The following is a 26,035-nucleotide window of genomic DNA, read 5'->3' as shown; positions in this document are numbered from 1 at the left end:
GTTTATTATATATTATAAAGAGCAGGGATGGGTGTGACGGGGTGTACAGCAGAGCAAGGAGAGACAACAGGCCGAGGGACGATCCAACAGGTTTATTCACAAGAACACTGGAACAGCACACGATAAGTCCACGTAAAACAGATTCGGGGCCCTTCCCGACAATCCTCGGACCGGATTACAAAGCAATCGTCCTTACAGTAGTCCAAAGAGTTCCACACAATCCCACGGGCCGCCACACAGGCCTAGCTCCGTCCGTGTCCACAGACACACAGGCTGGAGCTCCTGCTCCCTTCAAGTTTCAGCTCACTCTGAAGTTACAAAAAAAGGAAATGCATTGTCTGTGCTCCTTGACCAGCCCACCATGTTCAGGGGGTGGGGGTCACACATCCTATCATCAATGGTTTGGTCCATCACAGGGCTCCGATATGTCTGCCAGCCACAGTAGATGAAGGGATCCCCTGCTGTGCAGAACAATGACTATTCCTTCACTGGCCAATGCAATTACAGACTAGATACACAACTCTGGATAGAAGACGACAGGCTATTTACATAATCACATTGGATGCCAAGACTACAATTGTATGAGAGAGACACATTGAGATCAGTAGCTCCCCCAAGGAAATACATGAATTACAACTAATACAACCAGGGAAATATGCATATCATGACATAGTATCACAGCATATACAGTGAGAGGGTAAATTACATCTTCACAATCCCTCCCCCTCCCAACTTGTGTACGTACTAGGGACCTCTACAGGTCACTGGTTAAGTACACACAGGCAGAGCGTTACTTACATGTGGCTTCATGCAGCCACGAATTGGCATCGTAGCTCTCCCACATCATTGCCCAGGAGAACAGCTGCAGGCAGACCACCCATCACCCCAACCACACATCGCTTGACCCCAAAACCAGATCCACAGTGGCTGTGGGAATAGTCCTCCATTGTCCACCAGCCAGTTCAATAACAATCCCAGGTCCTCTATGGATTGCCTCAGGCCGAACCACTCGGGGATCAGCCAGTGTGAGGAAAGCACCCGAGTCACAAAATCCAACAAGTCTCTGTCCATCCAGCACAACCTCCTGCAAGTGCTTACCTCGATGAGCAGAAGTCGTCATAACTGCGGGTCGCACCCCGTAAACTCCTGGTGGTGCAACATGGGGGGCTGAGTCACTAGGCCAGTCCTCACATAACGGTGCCACATCTTCCTCCATGGCACTGGGCTGTAAATAATTAACAATCCGATTGGGTGCAGGATCAGTCCTCATTTGAACAGCTGGGCAGGAGACTTGTCGATGCCCTGGCTGTCCACATTGATAGCATCTGAGCTGGGTCTCCCTCCATCCAAGGCGTCCTCTTGGGTAAGGGGTAGGGGAACTTGGAGGCCGGCTCCCACCTGAAGGTGCTGTAGGGGTTTGAGGATGATTCCTCCATGGGCTGGCTGGGCATGAGGCCTGCAAATGCCCGGGATGCCTACAAACATAACACCTGCGCTCTGTTACTTCCTCTCCCCGGCGTATTCCAGAAAGTGCAGTAGAAGCAACTAGAGGCACATTAACACGGGTATCAACATGTGGTGGCTTAGAGGAACGGGGAACAATGGGGACAGAATAACTGGGGGCATCCGGTGTTGTGGAGCTGTTAGGCGTCTCTCCATCCTCCAACAGAACCCTCCACTGAGGCTTGATGGTGAGAGCCTCATCAGCTAGAGCAGCAGCTTCCTCCACTGTCGCTGGTTTTCTCTCACGCACCCATTCCCGGATCTCAGCGGGGCACTGGGCAAAGAATTGTTCTTTTAGGATGACCTGCAGGAAGGTCTCCCAAGATAAGGCCTCCTCTGCCTCCAGCCAGCGATTACATATTTGTTTGAGTCTATGAGCATATATCTTAAAAGACACTTCCCCATCACAGGCTAAAGCACGGAACTGAGTCCTGTAAGTGTCTGGGGTCACAGCATAATGTTTTAGAATAGTCTGTTTAATCTCCGCATACTCACAGTTCCACCGAGGGTCCATAGCTCTATAGGCTTCAGCAGCTCCCCCCTCTAGGAGCCCAACCAGATGCCGGACGCGCTCCCTTTCTGGGACTTCCATTAATCGACACTGATGCTCAAAGTCCTGGAAGAAGCCCTCAATGTCACCAGCAGCCTCATTAAACTGCTTGAAGTCTTTGCGGGACACTCTGGGAAGTTCCCTCATGATGGGTGCTGGGGTTACAGTCTGTCTGGAACCTCTCGCGGCTTCCACAGCGAGCTGCTTATCCAGCAATGCCATCTCCTCCATCCTGCGCTCCTTCTCTTCAGCTCCACGCATGGCCTCCCTCTTATCTTCTATGGTGGCTTCATCTCCAAGCAGTGCCATCTTTTCCTTGTACCACACAATCCATTGACTTTTTTGGGTATTTACCTCCAGCTCCCGTCTTTCCTCCCTTTGCTGTGAGGATCCTTCCTCCACGTCATTTTGCGAGCAGACTCCTTCTAGCGCCTCAATCAGCTGCTCCTTGGAGAGTTCTTTGAAACGAACTCCTACTTCACGGGCCTTTGATTGCAGGCTCCCCAAAGTCCAGGTCTTGTACTCTGCAGTGCTGGTTCCTGATGTTGAGCCATTGTCCTCCATTCCTTCTGCTCTGATCCCACCGCTGCCACCAGTTTGTGACGGGGTGTACAGCAGAGCAAGGAGAGACAACAGGCCGAGGAACGATCCAACAGGTTTATTCACAAGAACACTGGAACAGCACACGATAAGTCCACGTAAAACAGATTCGGGGGCCCTTCCCGACAATCCTCGGACCGGATTACAAAGCAATCGTCCTTACAGTAGTCCAAAGAGTTCCACACAATCCCACGGGCCGCCACACAGGCCTAGCTCCGTCCGTGTCCACAGCCACACAGGCTGGAGCTCCTTCTTCCTCCAAGTTTCAGCTCACTCTGAAGTTACAAAAAAAGGAAATGCATTGTCTGTGCTCCTTGACCAGCCCACCATGTTCAGGGGGTGGGGGTCACACATCCTATCATCAATGGTTTGGTCCATCACAGGGCTCCGATATGTCTGCCAGCCACAGTAGATGAAGGGATCCCCTGCTGTGCAGAACAATGACTATTCCTTCACTGGCCAATTCAATTACAGATTAGATACACAACTCTGGAAAGAAGAGGACAGGCTATTTACATAATCACATTAGATGCCCAGACTACAATTGTATGAGAGAGACACATTGAGACCAGTAGCTCCCCCAAGGAAATACATGAATTACAACTAATACAACCAGGGAAATATGCATATCATGACATAGTATCACAGCATATACAGTGAGAGGGTAAATTACATCTTCACAATGGGGAACCTTTTTACTGCCGGGGGCCATTTGGAATTTTCTACCAACATTTGGGGGGCCGCACAAAATTATCAACTTGAAAACTACCCTGCTATATTTGGTTAAACAATTAATTAACTCGCCCCTACTGTAGTGGCAGAAGCAGCTACTTCTTTTGATGCGGCTGTCACGTTTGGAGATATTGATCATGTTGTTTCTCACAACTACTTTTCCAGGATTGTCTCGGTCTGTATAGGCGGGGGCATACACATCACAGGAGACACTGGGGCGCATAAATTACAGGAAATACAGGGAGTACACATCCCAGGAGGTGCTGGGGCATGTACACTACGGTTGGAAAGTTTAGGGTCACTTGGATATTTCCTTATTTTTAAAAGAAAAGCACATTTTTTTGTCAATGAAGCTAATATTAAATTACACAGAAATCCCCTCTATACATTGTTAATATGGTAAATGACTATTCTCGCTGGAAACGTCTGGTTTTTAATGCAATATCTACATAGGTGTATAGAGGCCCATTTCCAACAACCACCACTCCAGTGTTCTAATGGTACATTGTGTTTGCTAACTGTGTTAGAAGGCCAATGGATGTTTAGAAATCCCTTGAAAACCCTTGTGCAAGTATGTTAGCACAGCTGAAAACAGTTTTTCTGATTAGAGAAGCTATAAAACCGACCTTCCTTTGAGCTAGTTGAGTTTTGTGATTCAGTGACCGAGGAGGATCAGAAAAAAGAACAAAAACTGGGAATCCCAGAGTGTCACCAGAGTGGTTGGAATCTTAGCGAACTGCAGACCTCACACTGACACACAACTAGAAGTAGCCGTGGAACGTGCCTACGATGACCTGCTTGCCTCGACACATCTGGAGAACTAATTATTCCTACAGAGAGAAATACAAGAAAAGCTAATCTGCCTCGGAGCAATCCCCCAAAGCTATAGATAGCCCCCCCACATATAAAGATTATGGTGATGTAGGAAAACACAATACACAGGAAGAAAACAGATTCAGCAAAGATGAGGCCAAAACTATCTATATAGGAAAGGATAGGAAAGAGCACTGTCTGCAGCCGTGCAAAACCCTAGAAAATACCAATATGCATGGAAAAATACTGAGTCCACATGGACTCTGCCCCCACTATATCAGAACTCTGGTGTTACTGTGAGCCAAGCAAAATACTAATATAGAGGAGGGACAGAAATCAGTACCAAGCATGACCAAACAAAATATACTGCAGAAAATGAAGCAAAGTACACAGACATTCCCAGCAGGTAATGATCCAACGCCATTCAGACTCAACACAAGAAAAATCAGAAAATAAGCCTTAGTACCTATACAGCAAACAACCAGTAAATGGAAGCAACCAGCAAGGTACAAAGACCAGACTTATCTGAAATGAGTCCATGTAGAAATGGAAGGTTAGGCTGGCTTCAGGATGTTCTAGAACACAGGAGGAAACATTGAGCACCGGCCAGGAACAAGAGAACACTACACAGTTAAAAAAAACTATAAGTTATATAGGCCAGTCAGAACCACTTGACTTCCAATCCTCATCAGCTGTCTGGCCTCTATCAAACAAGCCAATGCCACTACCAGAATTGGCCACCAGAGGGAGCACAAAACTGGAACCCAGTCCAAATGTGTTCACAACAGTACCCCCCATCCTTGAGGAGGGGTCACCGAACCCTCACCAGAGCCCCCGAGTTTCTCAGGATGGGCCCGATGAAAAGCACAAACCAAGCGATCAGCATGAATGTCAGAAGCAAAGATGTTATGATCCGGAACCATGGAAGATCACAATAGATCATTGGCAAAAAGGTGACAAGAGCATTGATAACTAATCTGGCCATCATCCCCTTACTAACCATCAACACTAGAAGTAGCTGAGGGGTGAACTAACATCCTATGCACCGCGAACCCAGCTGGAGAACTAGCTATCCTAAAGGAAGGAAGGCTGAATAACTCTCTGCCTCAGAAATAGACCGCAAAAGGTATAGCAAGACCCATTCAAAGACTACGGTGATATAGGAAAAAACAATACACAGATGGATGATAGTGGGGTTTCACCTTTGCTAATCCTAACTAAATAGGATAGGGAAGGGACTGATGGTGGCCAGAGAAAAACCCAAATACCTGATAGTACAAAAAGGTGCTCAGATCGCACGATCTGCACCCCGTCCTACATCAGGCGCTCTTGTCAAACTAATGAACAGAAAGCAGGAACAATTATAAAATTCAAGAAGCAACAAACACATGGACTCATAGGAGCAAAGTCTCCAAACCTAGCTGCAGGGAGCTTCCCAGCTAAGCAACAGAGAGGGAAGATTCCTGCATGCAAATAAACCGACAATAACCACAATAATTGACAACCCAGGTAAGAACAAAAGAACAAAACTTCAGAAAGAACCAAGCACTTATCTGGGGTAGATGTAGTCTGGAGCAAGATGAAAAGGCTGGTTAACTAAAGAACAAATGATAATCAGCCCAGACAGCCAAAAAGCAAAAGCTTAAATAGGCAGAGAGTTAGCAATGGAAACGCCCATTGCTCCAGCATACCTGGTCTCTGTCAAACCATTCCTGGCCACAAGAGGGAGCCTCACACCAGCAAAAGCATAACTGACATTCACAACATAAACACCCAAGAATTATCCTCCTGATCATAACCTTTCCACTTGACCAGGTACTGGAGCTTCCGTCTAGTAATAGGGGAATCCAAAATCTTCTCCACTACATATTCCAGATCCCCTTCAACCAACACAGGATCAGGAGGCGCAGCCATGGGCACTACCAGTTCATCATACTTTTTCAACAAAGAGTTATGACTTATGAAAGACATTGAATCCTGAAAGTCTCTGGAAGAGTTTAAACGGAAAAAAACAGGATTAATCATCTCCAAAATCTTATAAGGCCCAATAAACCTTGGCTTAAATTTCGGAGAAGAAACTTTCATAGGAACATGTCTGTAAGACAACTAGACCAAGTCCCCCACTTTAAACCGGGGACCCACAGTCCTACGCCGGTTGGCAAACCGTTGCGCATTTTCCTGGGAGTGGGACAATTTATCCACCACTTGATCCCAAATTTTCTGCATTTTCTCTACAACATAATCAGCACCCGGACAGGAAGCCTCCATCTGCTCCGAAGAAAACCGAGGATGAAACCCGAAATTGCAAAAAAAGAGACCTCAAAGTGGCCGAACTAGCCCTATTATTAAGAGCAAACTCAGCCAAAGACAAAAAAAAAAAAAACAGTCATCCTGGTCCGCAGACACAAAAGATCTCAAATAGGTTTCCAAAGTCTGATTTGTCCTCTCAGTCTGTCCATTAGTCTGAGGATGAAACGCAGAGGAGAAGGATAACTCCATTCCCAGCCTTGAACAAAAAGCTCTCCAAAATCTAGACACAAACTGGACTCCCCTATCGGACACAACATTCTCAGGATTACCATGCAAACGAACCACCTGACGAAGAAACAAAGGTACCAACTCCGAAGCTAATGGCAATTTAGGCAGTGGCACCAAATGAATCATTTTGGAAAATCTATCACGTATTACCCAAATAACAGGCATCCCCTGAGAAACGGGGAGATCAGAAATAAAATTCATTGAGATGTTCCATGGCCTCCTAGGCACCAGCAATGGCAATAATAGTCCACTAGAACAAGAAAAAGACGACTTGGATCTAGAACAGATCCCACATGACTTCACAAAACTCCTCCCATCACAAGATAAAGAAGGCCACCCAAAGGACCTACTCACCAAATGCCTGGTGCCAAAAATCCCAGGATGACCTGCCAACACGGAACAATGAACTTCAGACCTCGCTCTACTCCTCCATTGGTCAGGAACATACAATTTCCCCCCAGGACATCTTTCAGGTTTGTTCTCCTGAAATTGCTCGAGGCAAGTCTCAAATAGGGTGAAATCGCGGAGAGAATCACTCCCTCATGCAGGATGGTAGCAGGCTCAGTCACATCAAGAGAATCAGCAAAGAAACTCCTAGAAAGGGCATCCGCCTTAATATTCTTAGTACCCGGAATATAAGAGACCACAAAATTTAAAGTGCATGAAAAACAATCCCCATCTAGCCTGCCTAGGATTCAACCTCCTAGCAGATTCAAGATAGATCAAATTCTTATGATCAGTGAGTATAACAATTTGATGTCTCGCTTCCTCCAGCCAATGTCGCCATTCTTCTAAGGCCCACTTCATAGCCAACAATTCCCGATTCCCCACATAATTTCGCTCCGGTGGTGAAAATTTCTGGGAAACGAAGTCACAGGGTCTCTTTGAGACAAGACAGGCCCAGCTCCAATCTCCAAGGCATTGATCTGCACCTAAAAAGGAATAGACATATCAGGCTGCCGCAAGACTGGAGCAGAAGTAAACCGCTTTCTAAGCTCCTGAAAAGCCAAGACTGCCTCTGAAGACAAAGTCACAACATCAGCTCCCTTCTTGGTCAAATCAGTCAATGGCTTGACCATACTGGAAAAATTGCCTATGAATTCACGATAGACATTAGCAAAACCCAAAAACGTCTGAAGGGCTTTCAAAGAAGTAGGCTGAACCCAATCATAAATGGCCTGGACCTTGACTGGATCCATCTCAATAGAAGATGGGGACAACATAAACCCCAAAAAAGAGATCTTTTGTACGCCAAAAAGACATTTCGATCCCTTGAAATATAATGCATTGCCCCTGAGAACTTGAAACACTGTGCAAACTTGTTCAATATGGGAATCCCAGTCATCAGAAAAAATCAAAATGTCGTCCAAAATAGACAATCAAAAACTTGTCAACAAAGTCCCGGAAAATATCATGCATGAAAGACTGGAAGACGGAAGGGGCATTAGTGAGCCCAAAGGGCATCACTAGGTACTCAAAATGCCACTGAGAGGGGTATTAAACGCCGTCTTCCATTCATCACCCTGCTTAATGCGAATGAGATTATATGCTCCCCGAAGATCGAGCTTAGTAAACCAACTAGCACCCTTCACTCTAGAAAACAGGTCAGAAATCAGAGGCAACGGATACTGATATTTAACCATGATTTTATTAAGGAGACTATGGTCAATACAGGGTCGCAATGAGCCATCCTTCTTGGCCACAAAGAAAAAACAGGCGCTCAAAAGTGAAAATGACGGTCTGCTGTGACCCTTATCCAGAGGCTCCTTAATATAAGTCCGCATAGCAACATGTTCAGGTACAGATACATTGAAAAGCCGTCCCTTAGGAAATTTACAACTAGGCACTAATTCAATAGCGCAATCCTAGTCCCTATGTGGAGGCAAAGACGCAGCCTCGGTCTCATTAACCTTTGTCCGGCTGAATAGTACCTCTTCCGTTTTAAAATTGCAATACATTTTTTTTCTTTTTCCAAAAGCCGTAGAGGGCTGAAATTTTGTGACATCTCTGCAGTTTTGGTCCAGAATATATTGGCCAAATTTCAATAAAATATCTCCACCCCCTTCCGAGATAAGGGGTCGCTGTTAACGTTGGAAAATTATGCAGCCTGACGAAGGTTAAATACATCCAGGAAATCCGCCAAAACATCAGGGACCTCCTGTGTCTGAGATGAAATAGACAAAACAGGAGTATCACTATGCACACATTGGCAGCCCCAACTAGTCTCAGATAAAGATGTCCAATCAAGAACTGGATTATGGGTTTGCAGCCAACGGAATCCCAGTACCAAAATGTCATGTAAATTATGCAAGACCAAAAACTTACAAACCTCCTGATGGTCAGGCACGACCCGCATTCTCACCTGGGTCCAAAACTGGGGCTTATTTTCAGCTAAAGGAGTAGCATCAATACCCCTCAAAGGGATTGGAGCATGCAAAGGTACCATAGGAAAACCACAGCGCTCAGCAAACCCAAAACCCATCAAGTTCAGCAGAAAATGACAATAGGGAACAGATCAAAGATACCGACAAAAGAAACTTAGACTGTATACTGCCCAAAGTAAACGAACGGACAAATCGTTTCTCACGCTTAGGGGAGACAGAAATAGTATGAGAGGCGTCACCACAGATGAAACTGCTTATTACACAGTCTAAAATCCTGCCGTTCAGCCCTAGAAAGGACCCTATCACACTGCATAGGCTCCGGAGACTGCTCTGAGAGTGACACCTCTGCTCACATTGTCTAACGCCTCATAAACATCTATCAATCTGAATGGCCAATGAGATAGTCATTGAGATCAGAGGGGACAGGAAAGCCCACCATAACATCCTTTTCAAGGCTCTGCCAAACCCTTCCGAAAGAGAACCGCAAGAGCTGCATCGTTCCATGTAGTAAGGACCGCCCACTTCCGAAATTTCTGACAATATATCTCTGTGGGTTCCTGACCCTGGATCAAAGCCAATAATGTCTTCTCGGCTTGATCAGTAGCATTGGGTTCATCATATAACAACCCCAGAGCCTGAAAAAAAAATCCACATCAGGAAGAGCAGGATCTTCAGGCGCCCGGGAAAAAGCACATTCCTTGGGGTCACCACGCAACAGGGAGATAACAATCTGAACTCGCTGCCTGGAAGACTCTGAGGACTTTGGTTTCAAGGCAAAAAATAACTTGCAATTGTTCTTAAAGTTCAAAAATTTAGACCGATTCCCCAGAAAACAAATCAGGGACAGGGATCTTAGGTTCTACAGTAGGTGTCTGAGCAAGATAATCGGATATATCCTTAACCCGAGAAGCAAGCTGATCAACTTGCTCGGCTAATTGTGTAACATCCATTGCAGCACAAGATCCTCCATGGTACCCAGAGGAAAAATACACACACACACACACACACACACATTCAGACACACACTTTTTTACTTTTTTTTTTTTTTTTTCTTCCTTCTTTTGAGTACCCTAGGATCTAAATATGGCTGGTGCTACTGTTGTGATTCAGTGACCAAAGAGGTTCAGAAAAAAGGACAAAAACTGGGAATCCCAGAGTGTCACCAGAGTGGTTAGAATCCTAGCGAACTGCAGACCTCACACACTGACACACAACTAGAAGTAGCCCGCCTCGACACAGCTGGAGAACTAATTATTCCTACAGAGAGATATACAAGAAAAGCTAATCTGCCTCGGAGCAGTCCCCCAAAGATATAGGTAGCCCCCCACATATAAAGATTACGGTGATGTAGGAAAACACAATACACAGGAAGAAAACAGATTCAGCAAAGATGAGGCCAAAACTATATAGGAAAGGATAGGAAAGAGCACTGTCTGCAGCCGTGCAAAACCCTAGAAAATACCAACATGCCTGATATGGAAAAATACTGAGTCCACACGGACTCTGCCCCCACTATATCAGTACTCTGTTGTTACTGGGATCCAAGCAACACACTAATATAGAGGAGGGACAGAAATCAGTACCAAGCATGACAAAACAAAATATACTGCAGAAAATTGAAGCAAGGTACACAGACATTCCCAGAAGGGAATGATCCAACTCCACCCAGACTCCACATAAGAAAAATCAGAAAATAAGCCTTCGTACCTAAACAGCAAACTGGTAAATTGAAGCAACCAGCAACGTACAAGGACCAGACTTATCTGAAATTAGTCCAGGTAGAAACAGAAGGTTAGGATGGCTTCAGGATGTTCTAGAACACAGGAGGAAAAATAGAGCACCGGCCAGGAACAAGAGAGCACTACAGTTATATAGGCCAGTCAGAACCACCTGTCTTCCAATCCTCATCAGCTGTCTGGCCTCTATCAAGCAAGAAAACTCCACTACCAGCATTGGCCACTAGAGGGAGCCCAAAACTAGAACCCAGTCCAAATGTGTTCACAACAGTTGAGAATCTGGAGCATTACATTTGTTGGTTCCATTAAACTCTCAAAATGACCAAAAAAGAGAACTTTCATGTGAAACTCCAGTCTATTCTTGTTCTTCGAAATGAAGGATATTCCATGCGAGAAATTGCCAAGAAACTGAAGATTTCCTACAACGGTGTGTACTACTCCCTTCAGAGGAGAGCACAAACAGGCTGTAATTAGAGTAGAAAGTGAAGTGGGAGGCCGCGGTGCACAACTGAGCAACAAGACAAGTACATTTAGTCTCCAGTGTGAGAAATCCACGCCTCACAGGTCCTCAACTGGCAGCTTCATTGCATAGCACCCGCAAAACACCAGTGTCACCGGCTACAGTGAAGAGGCAACTCCGGGATGCCGGCCTTCAGGGCAGAGGGGCAAAGAAAAAGCCATAACTGAGACTGGCTATTAACAGGAAAGGATTAATATGGGCAAAAAAACACAGACATTGGACAGAGGAAGATTGAAAAAAAGTGTTATGGACAGACTAATCAAAGTTTGAGGTGTTTGGAGCAACTTGTGGGAGGGAGGAAGCATGGGGGGGGAATATCTCCAGATTACCCCCGCAAATTAACACCTAGAATGCCAGAGGTCTGCAAGGCTGGAATTGCTGCAAAGGAGCTGTGAGGTAAATCCTGGGATATGAAGAGGAATTATGACTAGAAGTCATAATTGCTCTCATCACTCCCTGGCAGTGCCCCCCTCCCTTCTTGTGCTCAAATGTCCAGCATCTGTGAAGGTGTCACATCCCACTTACACCTCCAACAGCCATCTCCTCTGATATGGAGATGAGATGATGTGAGGACAATGGACCCAGGATGACTCCCTGCCGTCACCCTGTAACAAGAGTTGTATCTCATTAGCAAGGCTTGGAAGTAGCCAGACAGAACGACTCCAGTAAAAAATGGTTCATATCTCGCAAGCCATATCTCCGATAAATATGGCAACCATAAAAATGGTGTTTGCGCAGGCGGACGATGCTGGCACACCTTTTTTATGGAAGGGGGAGCTTGGGAAATACCCCAGGCGTGATATCAGCCATATGGGAACTCGTAGACAGGTCATGAGTCCCCTCGTTCTGTAGCTAAATTCATAACTGTCACAATGAGAGCATTGGCGTCTGCCTACGACGCTCCCAGGCAAAGTTATGGCCAATATCCCCTTTGCTGGATAATTCTGATCCATGCAGGGGGAGTGGCAGTGCTTCCCTGTGAGGTCACTAAGGTAGGAGGGGACCTGGATCTGCCCAGGTTGATAACCCTACTTCGGCCATTTTCCAGTGTTCTTCTGCTCGGGGGCCTGGTTGGGAAAGACCTGTGAGGGGGTTCCTGGAAACCTGGTCTACAGCGCCCCCCTGTGGCCAGACACACAAGGTAACTGATGTAATTGTATACCTGTTTATAACCCATGCTTTATCTGTAACTGTACTCTGACATATGTATATTCTGTAGATTCCCTATTGTATATATTGTAGTTTCTAGTGTGCTTTAGGCGATTAAATTATATAATTAATCTTGGGCTGTTCTGTTATCTCGATCTTGAATCCCACGTCTGTGTGTTCGGCTAATAGTTACCGTGAAGCGGTTGGTGGCAGCGAGTTTGTGCCAAGGATTATTGTGGGGAGGCCAGTGAGATTCGGGGAGATTTTATATATTCCGCCCGCGGAGGTCGGGGGAATATATACCCTACTCTCACCGGGGACCCTTCAATAATCGGCATAAGTAGTATAGCGGCCTCCTTGCTTATTGTCGGGCAATTCCATAATTGGCCTGACTATAAGAGGGGCGCTAGAGAGCGCATCACGTGCTCTGTCGGTCGGGAGGTATAAAGGAGGGGTGACCCCCACTTGTTACCCCCCGATTGTGACGTACTGGTAGCCAGCGCGGGGGATTTCTGAGTGACCCCCCGGTGGTTTGTGACAGGAGCATTCTGTGCCGAAAGCCAAGTCTGAAGGAGAAAAGTATTATTTCAAGTAAAAATCATTATTTCTAACCTCGTCACTGTCTGGACGATATTTTCTATTCATTATGCAACTCATCTGATAAATAACAGTAGGATATTCATGGAAAAGACAAAATTGTCTGGGGGACCCCAAACTTTGAAACGGTAGTGTACATCACAGGAGAGGCTGGGGCATGTACATCACAGGAGAGGCTGGGGCATACACATCACAGGCGGATTTGGGGGAATACACCTCACAGAAGAGGCTACACAAGAGGCTGGGGCATGTACATCACATTAGGGGATGGGGCGTGTACATCACAGGAGGGGTTGGGGCATTTACATCACAGGAAAGGCTACACCACAGGATGGGGCGTGTACATCACAGGAGGGGCAGGAGCATACACATCACAGGAGAGGTTGGGTTATATACATCGAAGGAGAAGCTTGGGCATGTACATCAAGCCCCAGTTTCTTCTGTGATGTATATGCCCCACCCTCTCCTGTAATGTTGGCAGGGTCATGTACATTAAGCAGGGGAGGGGGGCATATACATCACAGGAGGGGCTGGGGCACAGACAGCAGTTGCACGTACAGCCCTGAAGGTGACACAGACAGCCCTGGTGGTGGCACAAACAGCACTGGGGGGGGGAGGGGGGCACAGACAGGACTGGGGGACAAGGACAACACTGGCAGAGGTTCGTGCAGCACGGAGAGCACTAGGTGGCAGCACTAGGTAGGCACAGACAGGACTGGGGGAGCATAGATTTCACCAAGAGGGCATGGACTGCACTGAGGGGGCACAGACAGCAGTGGAGGGGAATGGACAGCAGCGGCGAGTACAAAGCACTGTGTGCCACCCCCCAGTACTGGAGGGTACAGACTACTGGCAGCACAGTCTGCATAAGTGGGGCACGAAGAGCACTGGCGGCAGCATGGACAGCATTAGGTGGTGCGGACTGCACTGGGGGGCACGGACTGTACTGGGGGAGCTTAGACATCAGGGGGTACAGACAGCCACTAGCACTCTAGCACAGGTCAGGGTTGAGCCTAGAATGTACGGGTTGCAGTCAGATCCCGGAAGGAGCCCATACATTCTAGCGCTTAGTAGTGAGTCTGTTACAATGTACGGGCTGTAATCAGTATCTGGAATGAGCCTGTACATTGTAGCATCTACCCACAAGCCAGGGAGTATGCGCTTCCTCGCATCACGCAATGGGATTTAAAGGTCCGGCAGCCGGGAAAGGCGCGGCTGCCGCCACAGCACTGCAATCTCTGTGAATGTGCCTGGGGGCGCATAAAAAGTTATGGCGGGCCGTTAACGGCCTGCGGTCTGGAGGCTCCCCACCCCTGATATAGTCATTATACACAGAGGGCTCTATTGCACAAGTGTATCTATTTTACGTAGCTCTGGCAAAAATTAAGAAACCATTTCCTAATTGTCAGTTTTTCTGATTTTTCTCTTTGTAATTTTGAGTAAAATGTAAATTGTTCTTTTATTCTATAATCCACTGACGACGTCTCCGAATTTCCAGCAATAAATGTTGTATTTGTTTACTGAAAATGAGAAATGGTGAAAATAACAGAACAATGCATTGCTCTCACCTCAAATAATGCAAAGAAAACAAGTTTATAATAATTTACACACAACAATATAATAATGTGTTACCTCAGGAAGATTCAGGAATCAATATTTTGTGGAATAACCATGATGTTTAATCCCAGCTTTCCTGCGTCTTGGCCGCTTTCCACCAGTCTTTCACACTACTTTTGGGTGACCTTATGCCACTCCTGGTGCAGAAATGTAAGCAGTTCTTCTTTGTTTGATGGCTTATGACTATCCATCATCCTCTTGATTACATTCCAGAGGTTTTCAATGGGGTTCAGGTGTGGAGATTAGTCTTGCCATGACAGGGTTTTGATGTGGTGGTCCTTCATCCACACATTGATTGACCTAGCTGTGTGGCATGGCGCATTGTCCTGCTGGAAAAAACAGTCCTCAGAGTTTGGGAACATTGCCTGAGCAGAAGGAAGCCGCTGTTTTTCCAGGATACCCTTGTATGAAGCTTGAGTCATACGTCCTTCGCAAAGTTTAATATGCCCAATTCCAGCCTTGCTGAAGCATCGCCAGATCATCACCGATCCTCCACCAAATTTCATAGTGGGTGCAAGACACTGTGGCTTGTACGCCTCTCCAGGTCGATGTCTAACCATTAGACCAGAGGTTCCCAACTCCAGTCCTCAAGGCACACCAACAGTGCTTGTTTTCAGGATTTCTTTAGCATTGCATGGGTTTTGGATTCAGCACCTTTGCAGGTGATTAAATTATCACCTGTGCAATACTAAGGAAATCCTGAAAACATGCACTGTTGGTGTGCCTTGAGGACTGGAGTTGGGAACCTCTGCATTAGACGACCAGGTGTTGGGCAAAGCTGAAAATTAGACTCCTCAGAGAAGATGACCTTACTCCAGTCCTCTATGGTCCAATCCTTCGATCTTTGGCTCTCCTTTTGCTTCTCATTGATGAAAGACTTTTTCTAGCTTTACATGACTTGAGCCCTGCCTTTCAGAGCCTGTTATTAGCTGTTTTTGCCGTGCACTTCACCCCACCTGCCATTTGCCATTCCTTTTGTAGGTCACTTGATGTCATCCTGCGATTGCTGAGTGATATTCGAATAAGATGACGGTCATCCCGGTCAGTGGAGAGTCGCTTTCGCCCTCTGCTGGTCTGTAGCTTTGTTGTCCACAATGTCTGCTGCTTAACCTTGTTGTAATGGATTGCCGTCTTAGAAATTTTAAGGATGGAGGCAACATGGTAAAGCCAGAATTTAGCCCTTCTTTTCCTCACTCAAGACTTTTCTTTTATATTCCTTTGGCATGGTTTTTTCATTCCTATTACTTTTGGGGTATTACTAGCACTTGTTTTGACATCCAGCTTGTCCTATTGCAATCCTATTGAGGATTCTGAAGACCACAGCAGTGTTTTTCATACTTTCCCTCGTTAAATAATATTTGGTTCAGGTGATCACCTAATCAGAAGCACATTAGGTAGAATGGGGTGGACTCTGGTGGAATTCAACGGACACTGGAATCGATTGCCTGTCAGACATGGAGAGGAGATGATTTTATAAAATTGGGCAGTGGTCTCTTCATTTTTGCCAGAGCTGTATTTCACGTTTATTATATATTATATAGAGTCATTACACACAGAGGGATCTATTCCTATGTATTATATAGAGTCATTACACACAGAGGGATCTATTCCTATATATTATATAAAGTCATTACACACAGAGGGATCTATTCCTATATATTATATAGAGTCATTACACCCAGGGATCTATTTCACGTTTTTATTATATATTATATAGTCATTACACACAGAGGGATCTATTTCTACATATTATATAGTCATTACACACAGAGGGATCTATTTGACGTGTATATTATATAGTCATTACACCCAGGGATCTATTTCACGTGTATATTATATAGTCATTACACCCAGGGATCTATTTCATGTGTATATTATATAGAGTCATTAAACACAGGGATCTATTTCACATGTTTATTATATATCATATAGAGTCATTACACACAGAGGGATCTATTTCATGTGTATATTATATAGTGTCATTACACACAGGGATCTTTTTCACATGTTTTATTATATATCATATAGAGTCATTACACACAGGGATCTATTTCACATGTTTTATTATATATCATATAGAGTCATTACACACAGAGGGATCTATTTCACGTGTATATTATATAGTCATTACACACAGGGATCTATTTCATGTGTATATTATATAGTCATTACACAGAGGGATCTATTTCACCTGTATTATATATCATATAGAGTCATTACACACAGAGGGATCTATTTCACGTGTATTATATATTATATAGAGTCATTACACACAGAGGGATCTATTTCATGTGTATAATATATAGTGTCATTACACACAGGGATCTATTTCACATGTTTTATTATATATCATATAGTCATTACACACAGAGGGATCTATTTCACGTGTTCATTATATATCATATAGAGTCATTACACACAGAGGGATCTATTTCACCTGTATTATATATCATATAGAGTCATTACACACAGAGGGATCTATTTCACGTGTATATTATATAGTGTCATTACACACAGAGCGATCTATTTCACGTGTATATTATATAGTGTCATTACACACAGAGGGATCTATTTCACGTGTTTATTATATATCATATAGAATCATTACACACAGAGGGATCTATTTCACGTGTTTATTATATAGTCATTACACACAGAGGGATCTATTTCACCTGTATTATATATTCTATAGAGTCATTACACACAGAGGGATCTATTTCACGTGTATATTATATAGTGTCATTACACACAGAGCGATCTATTTCACGTGTATATTATATAGTGTCATTACACACAGAGGGATCTATTTCACGTGTTTATTATATATCATATAGAGTCATTACACAAAGAGGGATCTATTTCACCTGTATTATATATTCTATAGAGTCATTACACACAGAGGGATCTATTTCACGTGTATATTATATAGTCATTACACACAGAGGGATCTATCACGTGTTCATTATATATCATATAGAGTCATTACACACAGAGGGATCTATTTCACCTGTATTATATATCATAAAGAATCATTACACACAGAGGGATCTATTTCACCTGTATTATATATTATATAGAGTCATTACACACAGAGGGATCTATTTCACGTGTTTATTATATATCATATAGAGTCATTACACACAGAGGGATCTATTTCACCTGTATTATATATTCTATAGAGTCATTACACACAGAGGGATCTATTTCACGTGTATATTACATAGTGTCATTACACACAGAGCGATCTATTTCACGTGTATATTATATAGTTTCATTACACACAGAGGGATCTATTTCACCTGTATTATATATCATATAGAGTCATTACACAGAGGGATCTATTTCACATGTTTATTATATATCATATAGAGTCATTACACACAGAGGGATCTATTTCACCTGTATTATATATCATATAGAGTCATTACACAGAGGGATCTATTTCACCTGTATTATATATCATATAGAGTCATTACACACAGAGGGATCTATTTCATGTGTATAATATATAGTGTCATTACACACAGGGATCTATTTCACATGTTTTATTATATATCATATAGAGTCATTACACACAGGGATCTATTTCACATGTTTTATTATATATCATATAGAGTCATTACACACAGAGGGATCTATTTCACGTGTATATTATATAGTCATTACACAGAGGGATCTATTCCTATATATTATATAGTCATTACACACAGAGGGATCTATTTCATGTGTATATTATATAGTCATTAAACACAGGGATCTATTTCACATGTTTTATTATATATCATATAGAGTCATTACACACAGAGGGATCTATTTCACGTGTATATTATATAGCGTCATTACACACCGGGATCTATTTCAAGTGTTTAGTATATATCATATAGAATCATTACACACAGAGGGATCTATTTCACGTGTATATTATATAGTCATTACACACAGAGGGATCTATCACGTGTTCATTATATATCATATAGAGTCATTACACACAGAGGGATCTATTTCACCTGTATTATATATCATAAAGAATCATTACACACAGAGGGATCTATTTCACCTGTATTATATATCATATAGAGTCATTACACACAGAGGGATCTATTTCACGTGTTTATTATATATCATATAGAATCATTACACACAGAGGGATCTATTTCACGTGTTTATTATATAGTCATTACACACAGAGGGATCTATTTCACCTGTATTATATATTCTATAGTCATTACACACAGAGGGATCTATTTCACGTGTATATTATATAGTGTCATTACACACAGCGATCTATTTCACGTGTTTATTATATAGTCATTACACAAAGAGGGATCTATTTCACCTGTATTATATATTCTATAGAGTCATTACACACAGAGGGATCTATTTCACATGTTTATTATGTATCATATAGAGTCATTACACACAGAGGGATCTATTTCACCTGTATTATATATCATATAGAGTCATTACACACAGAGGGATCTATTTCACGTGTTTATTATATATCATATAGAGTCATTACACACAGAGGGATCTATTTCACCTGTATTATATATCATATAGAATCATTACGCACAGAGGGATCTATTTCACGTGTATTATATATGATATAGAGTCATTACGCACAGAGGGATCTATTTCACATGTTTATTATATATCATATAGAGTCATTACGCACAGAGGGATCTATTTCACCTGTATTATATATCATATAGTCATTACACACAGAGGGATCTATTTCACCTGTATTATATATCATAAAGAATCATTACACACAGAGGGATCTATTTCACCTGTATTATATATCATATAGAGTCATTACACACAGAGGGATCTATTTCACCTGTATTATATATCATATAGAGTCATTACGCACAGAGGGATCTATTTCACCTGTATTATATATCATAGAGTCATTACGCACAGAGGGATCTATTTCACGTGTTTATTATATATCATATAGAGTCATTACGCACAGAGGGATCTATTTCACCTGTATTATATATCATATAGAGTCATTACGCACAGAGGGATCTATTTCACGTGTATTATATATCATATAGAGTCATTACGCACAGAGGGATCTATTTCACGTGTTTATTATATAGTCATTACACACAGAGGGATCTATTTCACGTGTATTATATATCATATAGAGTCATTACGCACAGAGGGATCTATTTCACCTGTATTATATATCATATAGTCATTACACACAGAGGGATCTATTTCACATGTTTATTATATATCATATAGAGTCATTACACACAGAGGGATCTATTTCACCTGTATTATATATCATATAGAGTCATTACGCACAGAGGGATCTATTTCACCTGTATTATATATCATAGAGTCATTACGCACAGAGGGATCTATTTCATGTGTTTATTATATATCATATAGAGTCATTACGCACAGAGGGATCTATTTCACCTGTATTATATATCATATAGAGTCATTACGCACAGAGGGATCTATTTCACGTGTATTATATATCATATAGAGTCATTACGCACAGAGGGATCTATTTCACGTGTATTATATATCATCAGGGCCAGATTAAGGTTGGTGGGGGCCCCTGGGCAGAAAATCTGGTGGGGGCCCCATAACGTTAACATTTTTAGCCATAACAGTAGAGCACGAACCGTAGCATTTAGATATAAATGCAATGAACATTTATCTTATCCTGTTCTGCCACATTCAGATTTACAGCACTACAATACAGATACAGTCCAGGATAAATCACAGCTGTCCACTTACACACAGAAAGTAGAGTTAAGGCTGCTTTACACATTTCGATCTCGTATGCGATCGCACACGCCCCCATCGTATGTGCGGAACAGGCAATTTGTTGCCCGTGTCGCACAAACGATTAACCCCCGTCACACGTACTTACCTTCCAAATGACCTCGCTGTGGGCGGCGAACATCCACTTCCTGAAGTGAAAGGGACGTCACACAGCGGCCGGCCAATAGAAGCGGAGGGGCGGAGATGAGCGGGACGTAAACATCCCGCCCACCTCCTTCCTTCCGCATTGCCGGCGGGACGCAGGTAAGCTGTGTTCATCATTCCCGGGGTGTCACATGGAGCGATGTGTGCTGCCTCAAGAACGATGAACAAAGACGTTCAATTTTTAGAAAATGAATGACGTGTCAGCAATCAACGTTTTAACGCACAATCAGGGTCGCACGTAGCTGTCACACACTACAATATCACTAACGATGCCGGATGTGCGTCACTTACGACGTGACCCCGCCGACACATCGTTAGATATATTGTAGCGTGTAAAGCCCGCTTTTGTCACATATTTTTTATTGATCCCAATGTTAAGGCAGCCAGGGCCAGCTCCAGGGTTTTGTGGCCTCCGGGTGAGTCTCAGTGGGCCCCATCCACACACAGACACGCACATCCACACACATACAAGCATGCGTATATACATATTTGAAGACAAATTCAGAAAAATACATATAAACAGACAAATATATGCACAGTTATATACACTGACACACATGCAGACAGACGCATTAGGGCTCGTGCGCACGTTGCGTAATTACATGCATTTACGCTGCGTATAGCACTGCAGTGTAAATGCATGCGTCCTGCGTCCCCTATACAATCTATGTAGATTGTGCATGATACGTGCACCCATTGCTTTTATGAACGCAGCGATTTGGGTGCTAAAATGTTGACCCAAATCCGTGCGTTCATAAAATGAGCATGTCAATTATTCCGTGCGCTATGGATGCAGCTCCCGCTCTGTCTATGGTGGGGGCAGCAGCCAGAGCGCAGGAAATCGGCTTTTTTTGTACAGAAAAACTGAATCCATTATGCAGTGTTTCTGCAGCGATTTGACGCGCACATGTGCTGTCAAATCGCTGCAGAATATTCAGCAGTTACGTGTGCATGAGCCTTTACAGGTATTAATATGGGGAAATCGCCAGCAGCCTCACTCACCTCTCCCGCTTGTTTCCGTCTAGCTCCTTCAGGACATGTGGCTGTTTCACGATGGCTGTCACTAACACACATGACTGCACACTGACAGCACTGCTGTATATACATCACAAGAGGGGCTGGGGGCTACAATATATACATTACAGGAGGGGCAGGGGGCATAGACGTTACTGGAGTGGCAAACAGCTCTGCTGGTGTACTCATCACTGCGATGGGTGACATAGCGCTCTGGGGAACCCATATAGTTCTGGGGGGGGGGACGCACAGACTGCTCTAATTCATATATACACACACAGTACTGCTTCTTACACACACATCTCTGACACACACACACACACACACACACACACACAATACAATGCACCCCCCATTACCCCTACACACACACGCACACACACACAATACAATGCACCCCCCATTACCCCTACACACACACGCACACACAATACAATGCACCCCCCATTACCCCTACACACACACACAATACAATGCACCCCCCATTACCCCTACACACACACACACACACACACAATACAACCCCCATTACCCCTACACACTCACACACACAATACACCCCCCATTACCCCTACACACACACACACACACACACACACACAATACAATGCACCCCCCATTACCCCTACACACACACAATACAATGCACCCCCCATTACCCCTACACACACACGCACACACAATACAATGCACCCCCCATTACCCCTACACACACACACACACACACACACAAATACAATGCACCCCCCATTACCCCTACACACACACACACACACACACAATACAATGCACCCCCCATTACCCCTACACACACACAATACAATGCACCCCCCATTACCCCTCCCCACACACAATACAATGCACCCCCCATTACCCCTCCCCACACACAATACAATGCACCCCCCATTACCCCTCCCCCTACACACACACACACACACAATACAATGCACCCCCCCATTACCCCTCCCCCTACACACACACACACACACAATACAATGCACCCCCATTACCCCTCCCCCCACACACAATACAATGCACCCCCCATTACCCCTCTCCTCACACACAAAACAATGCACCCCCCATTACCCCTACACACACACGCACACACAATACAATGCACCCCCCATTACCCCCACACACACACACACATACAATGCACCCCCCATTACCCCTCTCCTCACACACAATACAATGCACCCCCCATTACCCCTACACACACACACACACAAATACAATGCACCCCCCATTACCCCTACACACACACACACACAATACAATGCACCCCCCATTACCCCTACACACACACACACAATACAATGCACCCCCCATTACCCCCCCCCACACACACTCACACACACACAATACAATGTACCCCCCATTACCCCTACACACACAATACAATGCAACCCCCATTACCCCTCCCCACACACAATACAATGCACCCCCCATTACCCCTCCCCACACACAATACAATGCACCCCCCATTACCCCTCCCCACACACACAATACAATGCACCCCCATTACCCCTACACACACACACACACACACACACACAATACAATGCACCCCCCATTACCCCCACACACACACACACACAATACAATGCACCCCCATTACCCCTACACACACACACACACAAACTATACAATGCACCCCCCATTACCCCCACACACACACACACACACACACAATACAATGCACCCCCCATTACCCCTCCCCACACACAATACAATGCACCGCCCATTACCCCTCCCCACACACAATACAATGCACCCCCCATTACCCCTCCCCACACACAATACAATGCACCCCCCATTACCCCTCCCCACACACACAATACAATACACCCCCCATTACCCCTCCCCCTCCCCCCACACACACACACAATACAATGCACCCCCATTACCCCTCCCCCCCACACACAATACAATGCACCCCCATTACCCCTCCCCCCACACACAATACAATGCACCCCCATTACCCCTCTCCCCACACACAATACAATGCACCCCCCATTACCCCTCTCCCCACACACAATACAATGCACCCCCCATTACCCCTCTCCCCACACACAATACAATGCACCCATTACCCCTCTCCCCACACACACACAATACAATGCACCCCTCATGACCTCTCCCCCCACACACAATACACCCTCCATTACCCCTCCCCCCACACACAATACAATGCCCCCTCCATTACCCCTCCCCCCACACACAATACAACCCTCATCACCCCCTACACACACAAATTACACTGCTCCATCCCTACACACTCCTGCCTCCCCCCCTCCCTCGGAATACAGTGCTCCTCCTCTGCCTGTCACAGAGCTGTGTTCCTTCACAAATGTTCACCGTTGTGTCCTCAGCCCCTCCTCACTCATCCCCATTAATTACACCTGTCTCTTCAGCTCCTTCATGGAGCGCTCGCTTCCTCATGTCCCCAGTGTGGCGCCGGCAGCACTGTGATGACGTCAGCAAGGTGCTGATCTCATCACGTTGCTGCACGTCGGGGGCGGGGCCCAGTCCCGGTGCGCTGTTCAGATGTATTTACGTCTGAAAGACGCAAATACATTTGAATAGGAACGGAAACAGGAAGCTGCGGTCATTGGCTCTGCTGCGCTCCTCTGCAGTGTACATGCCGGCACACAGCAGAGCCGGCACACAGCAGAGCCGGCACACAGCAGAGCCGGCACACAGCAGAGCCGGCACACCGCGCTGCCTCCTGCTCCTGCTAGTGTGCCTGGCATGTAAGGAGCGCAGCGGGGACAGCAGACAGCGGCCCACCACACCGTGCCCCTGCTTCTAGGTACGGCCGCAGCACATAGCAGGGAGCATTAGCACACCTCTGACCCCGGAAGTTCAAGCGGCCGCTGGTACTTCCGAGGTCAATCAGCGTCCTGTGCCCGCAGTTTGTTTTTGCGTCTTAAAGACGCAGATGCAAATAAATAGCGGTGCCCCCCCCCCTTCCCCCCCGAAAACACAGCTGATTTATTAGACTGTCTTTACGGAGGGGGAGAGGGTGTGAAAAAAAAAAATGCTGACAGGTGCCTAGTGCCAAGTATGGTGGGGGCCCCCTTAGAAGCTCTTTTGGTGGGGGCCCCTGGGCTCCAGCCCCGCCTGCCCCGCCTATAATCCGGCCCTGTATATCATATAGAGTCATTACGCACAGAGGGATCTATTTCACCTGTATTATATATCATATAGAGTCATTACGCACAGAGGGATCTATTTCACCTGTATTATATATCATATAGAGTCATTACGCACAGAGGGATCTATTTCGCGTGTTTATTTCTGTTGATGATGGAGTTTAGCAGCCCTTCCACACTGGCTCCTGCCGGCGAGCACACTCTGCGGCTGCTTCTTAGGTCTCTTCTCCACTTGCGGTTAAAAATTCACAGCGACACTCGGCTACAGATGTGAGTGGAGTGTCCTGTGTGTGATCTGCGTGTGATCTGCGTACGGTGTGTGTTTTTTTTCTTTCCTCACATAGCATCCGTATGACATGCGAGCGTCGTGCGAGTGCTATGTGAGTATTATGCAAGCAGCGTAGGACTGGCTACGGGAGGAATCTCCAGTAATACCAGTCCTGGCTGCGGTCACCTGCACTGAACCCCGGATCCTTCACCTGAGCTCCAGAGATCAGTCTGGTCTGTCTGCAGCTGTGCTGACCTGAACAGCAATCGCCGGGGAATCCAGCACTCGGCGCTCACTGTCCAGGCTGCACTCTGGAGCTCAGGGGACAGCTCCGGGGTTCAGTGCATGTAACCGAGGCCAGGCCTGGTATTACTGGAGATTCCTCCGGTAGCCAGTCTGACGCGGTATGCAAGTGTCAGGATCCGTGTGACATGCGTATGCCATCTGTATGACATGCGCATGCCACCCGGATTCTGACTTATTTCTCACCCCCATAGGATTGCATGGGGGTGCGAGAACTGAGACTCGGGGCAAATTGCAACATGCTGCGATTTCACCGAGAGCACGAGTCGTGCTGTTAATAATTTAGCAAGAGGACACGGCCTCATTGATTAACACTGGTGCGAGTGCGATCCGATTTTTTTTTTTTTTTTATCGGATCGCACTCGCACATAGAAATCGGAAGTGGGGAAGAGCCCTCACACAGACTTCTCACACTCCCTGAACACCATTTTCCAAACACTGTCTCGATTCTACAGACGTCACACCTGTGACTCTCGCCCTGTGAATACTTTAGCAAAACATGTGGCACTTCATGTACCAGAACAAACCTCCAGGTTCACGAGACTTCTGTGGTACTTACCTGCCATTTACAACATATCTGGTTGCCATCTTTTAATATATATAT

General features: G+C 45.1%; 1 protein-coding gene across 5 annotated transcripts in view; it reads left to right on the top strand.

Moving 5' to 3' along the window:
• IGSF9B (immunoglobulin superfamily member 9B) overlaps window positions 1–26,035 on the top strand; it is a 162,400-nt gene that overhangs the window by 98,819 nt on the left and 37,546 nt on the right. The window contains exon 20 of one of the 5 annotated variants that reach the window (XM_075328955.1): window positions 15,721–15,780. The exons of the other annotated variants lie outside the window; for them this stretch is intronic. Within the exon in view, the coding sequence (XP_075185070.1) occupies window positions 15,721–15,749 (29 nt within the window). The 3' untranslated portion in view covers window positions 15,750–15,780. The remainder of the gene's footprint in view (window positions 1–15,720; window positions 15,781–26,035) is intronic. 5 annotated transcript variants of the gene reach the window in all.

Source organism: Anomaloglossus baeobatrachus, chromosome 11 (assembly GCF_048569485.1).
Source record: "Anomaloglossus baeobatrachus isolate aAnoBae1 chromosome 11, aAnoBae1.hap1, whole genome shotgun sequence".
NCBI classification, from domain to species: domain Eukaryota; kingdom Metazoa; phylum Chordata; class Amphibia; order Anura; family Aromobatidae; genus Anomaloglossus; species Anomaloglossus baeobatrachus.
Note: the sequence above shows the minus strand (reverse complement) of the source record. Positions and strands in the feature narration are given on the sequence as shown.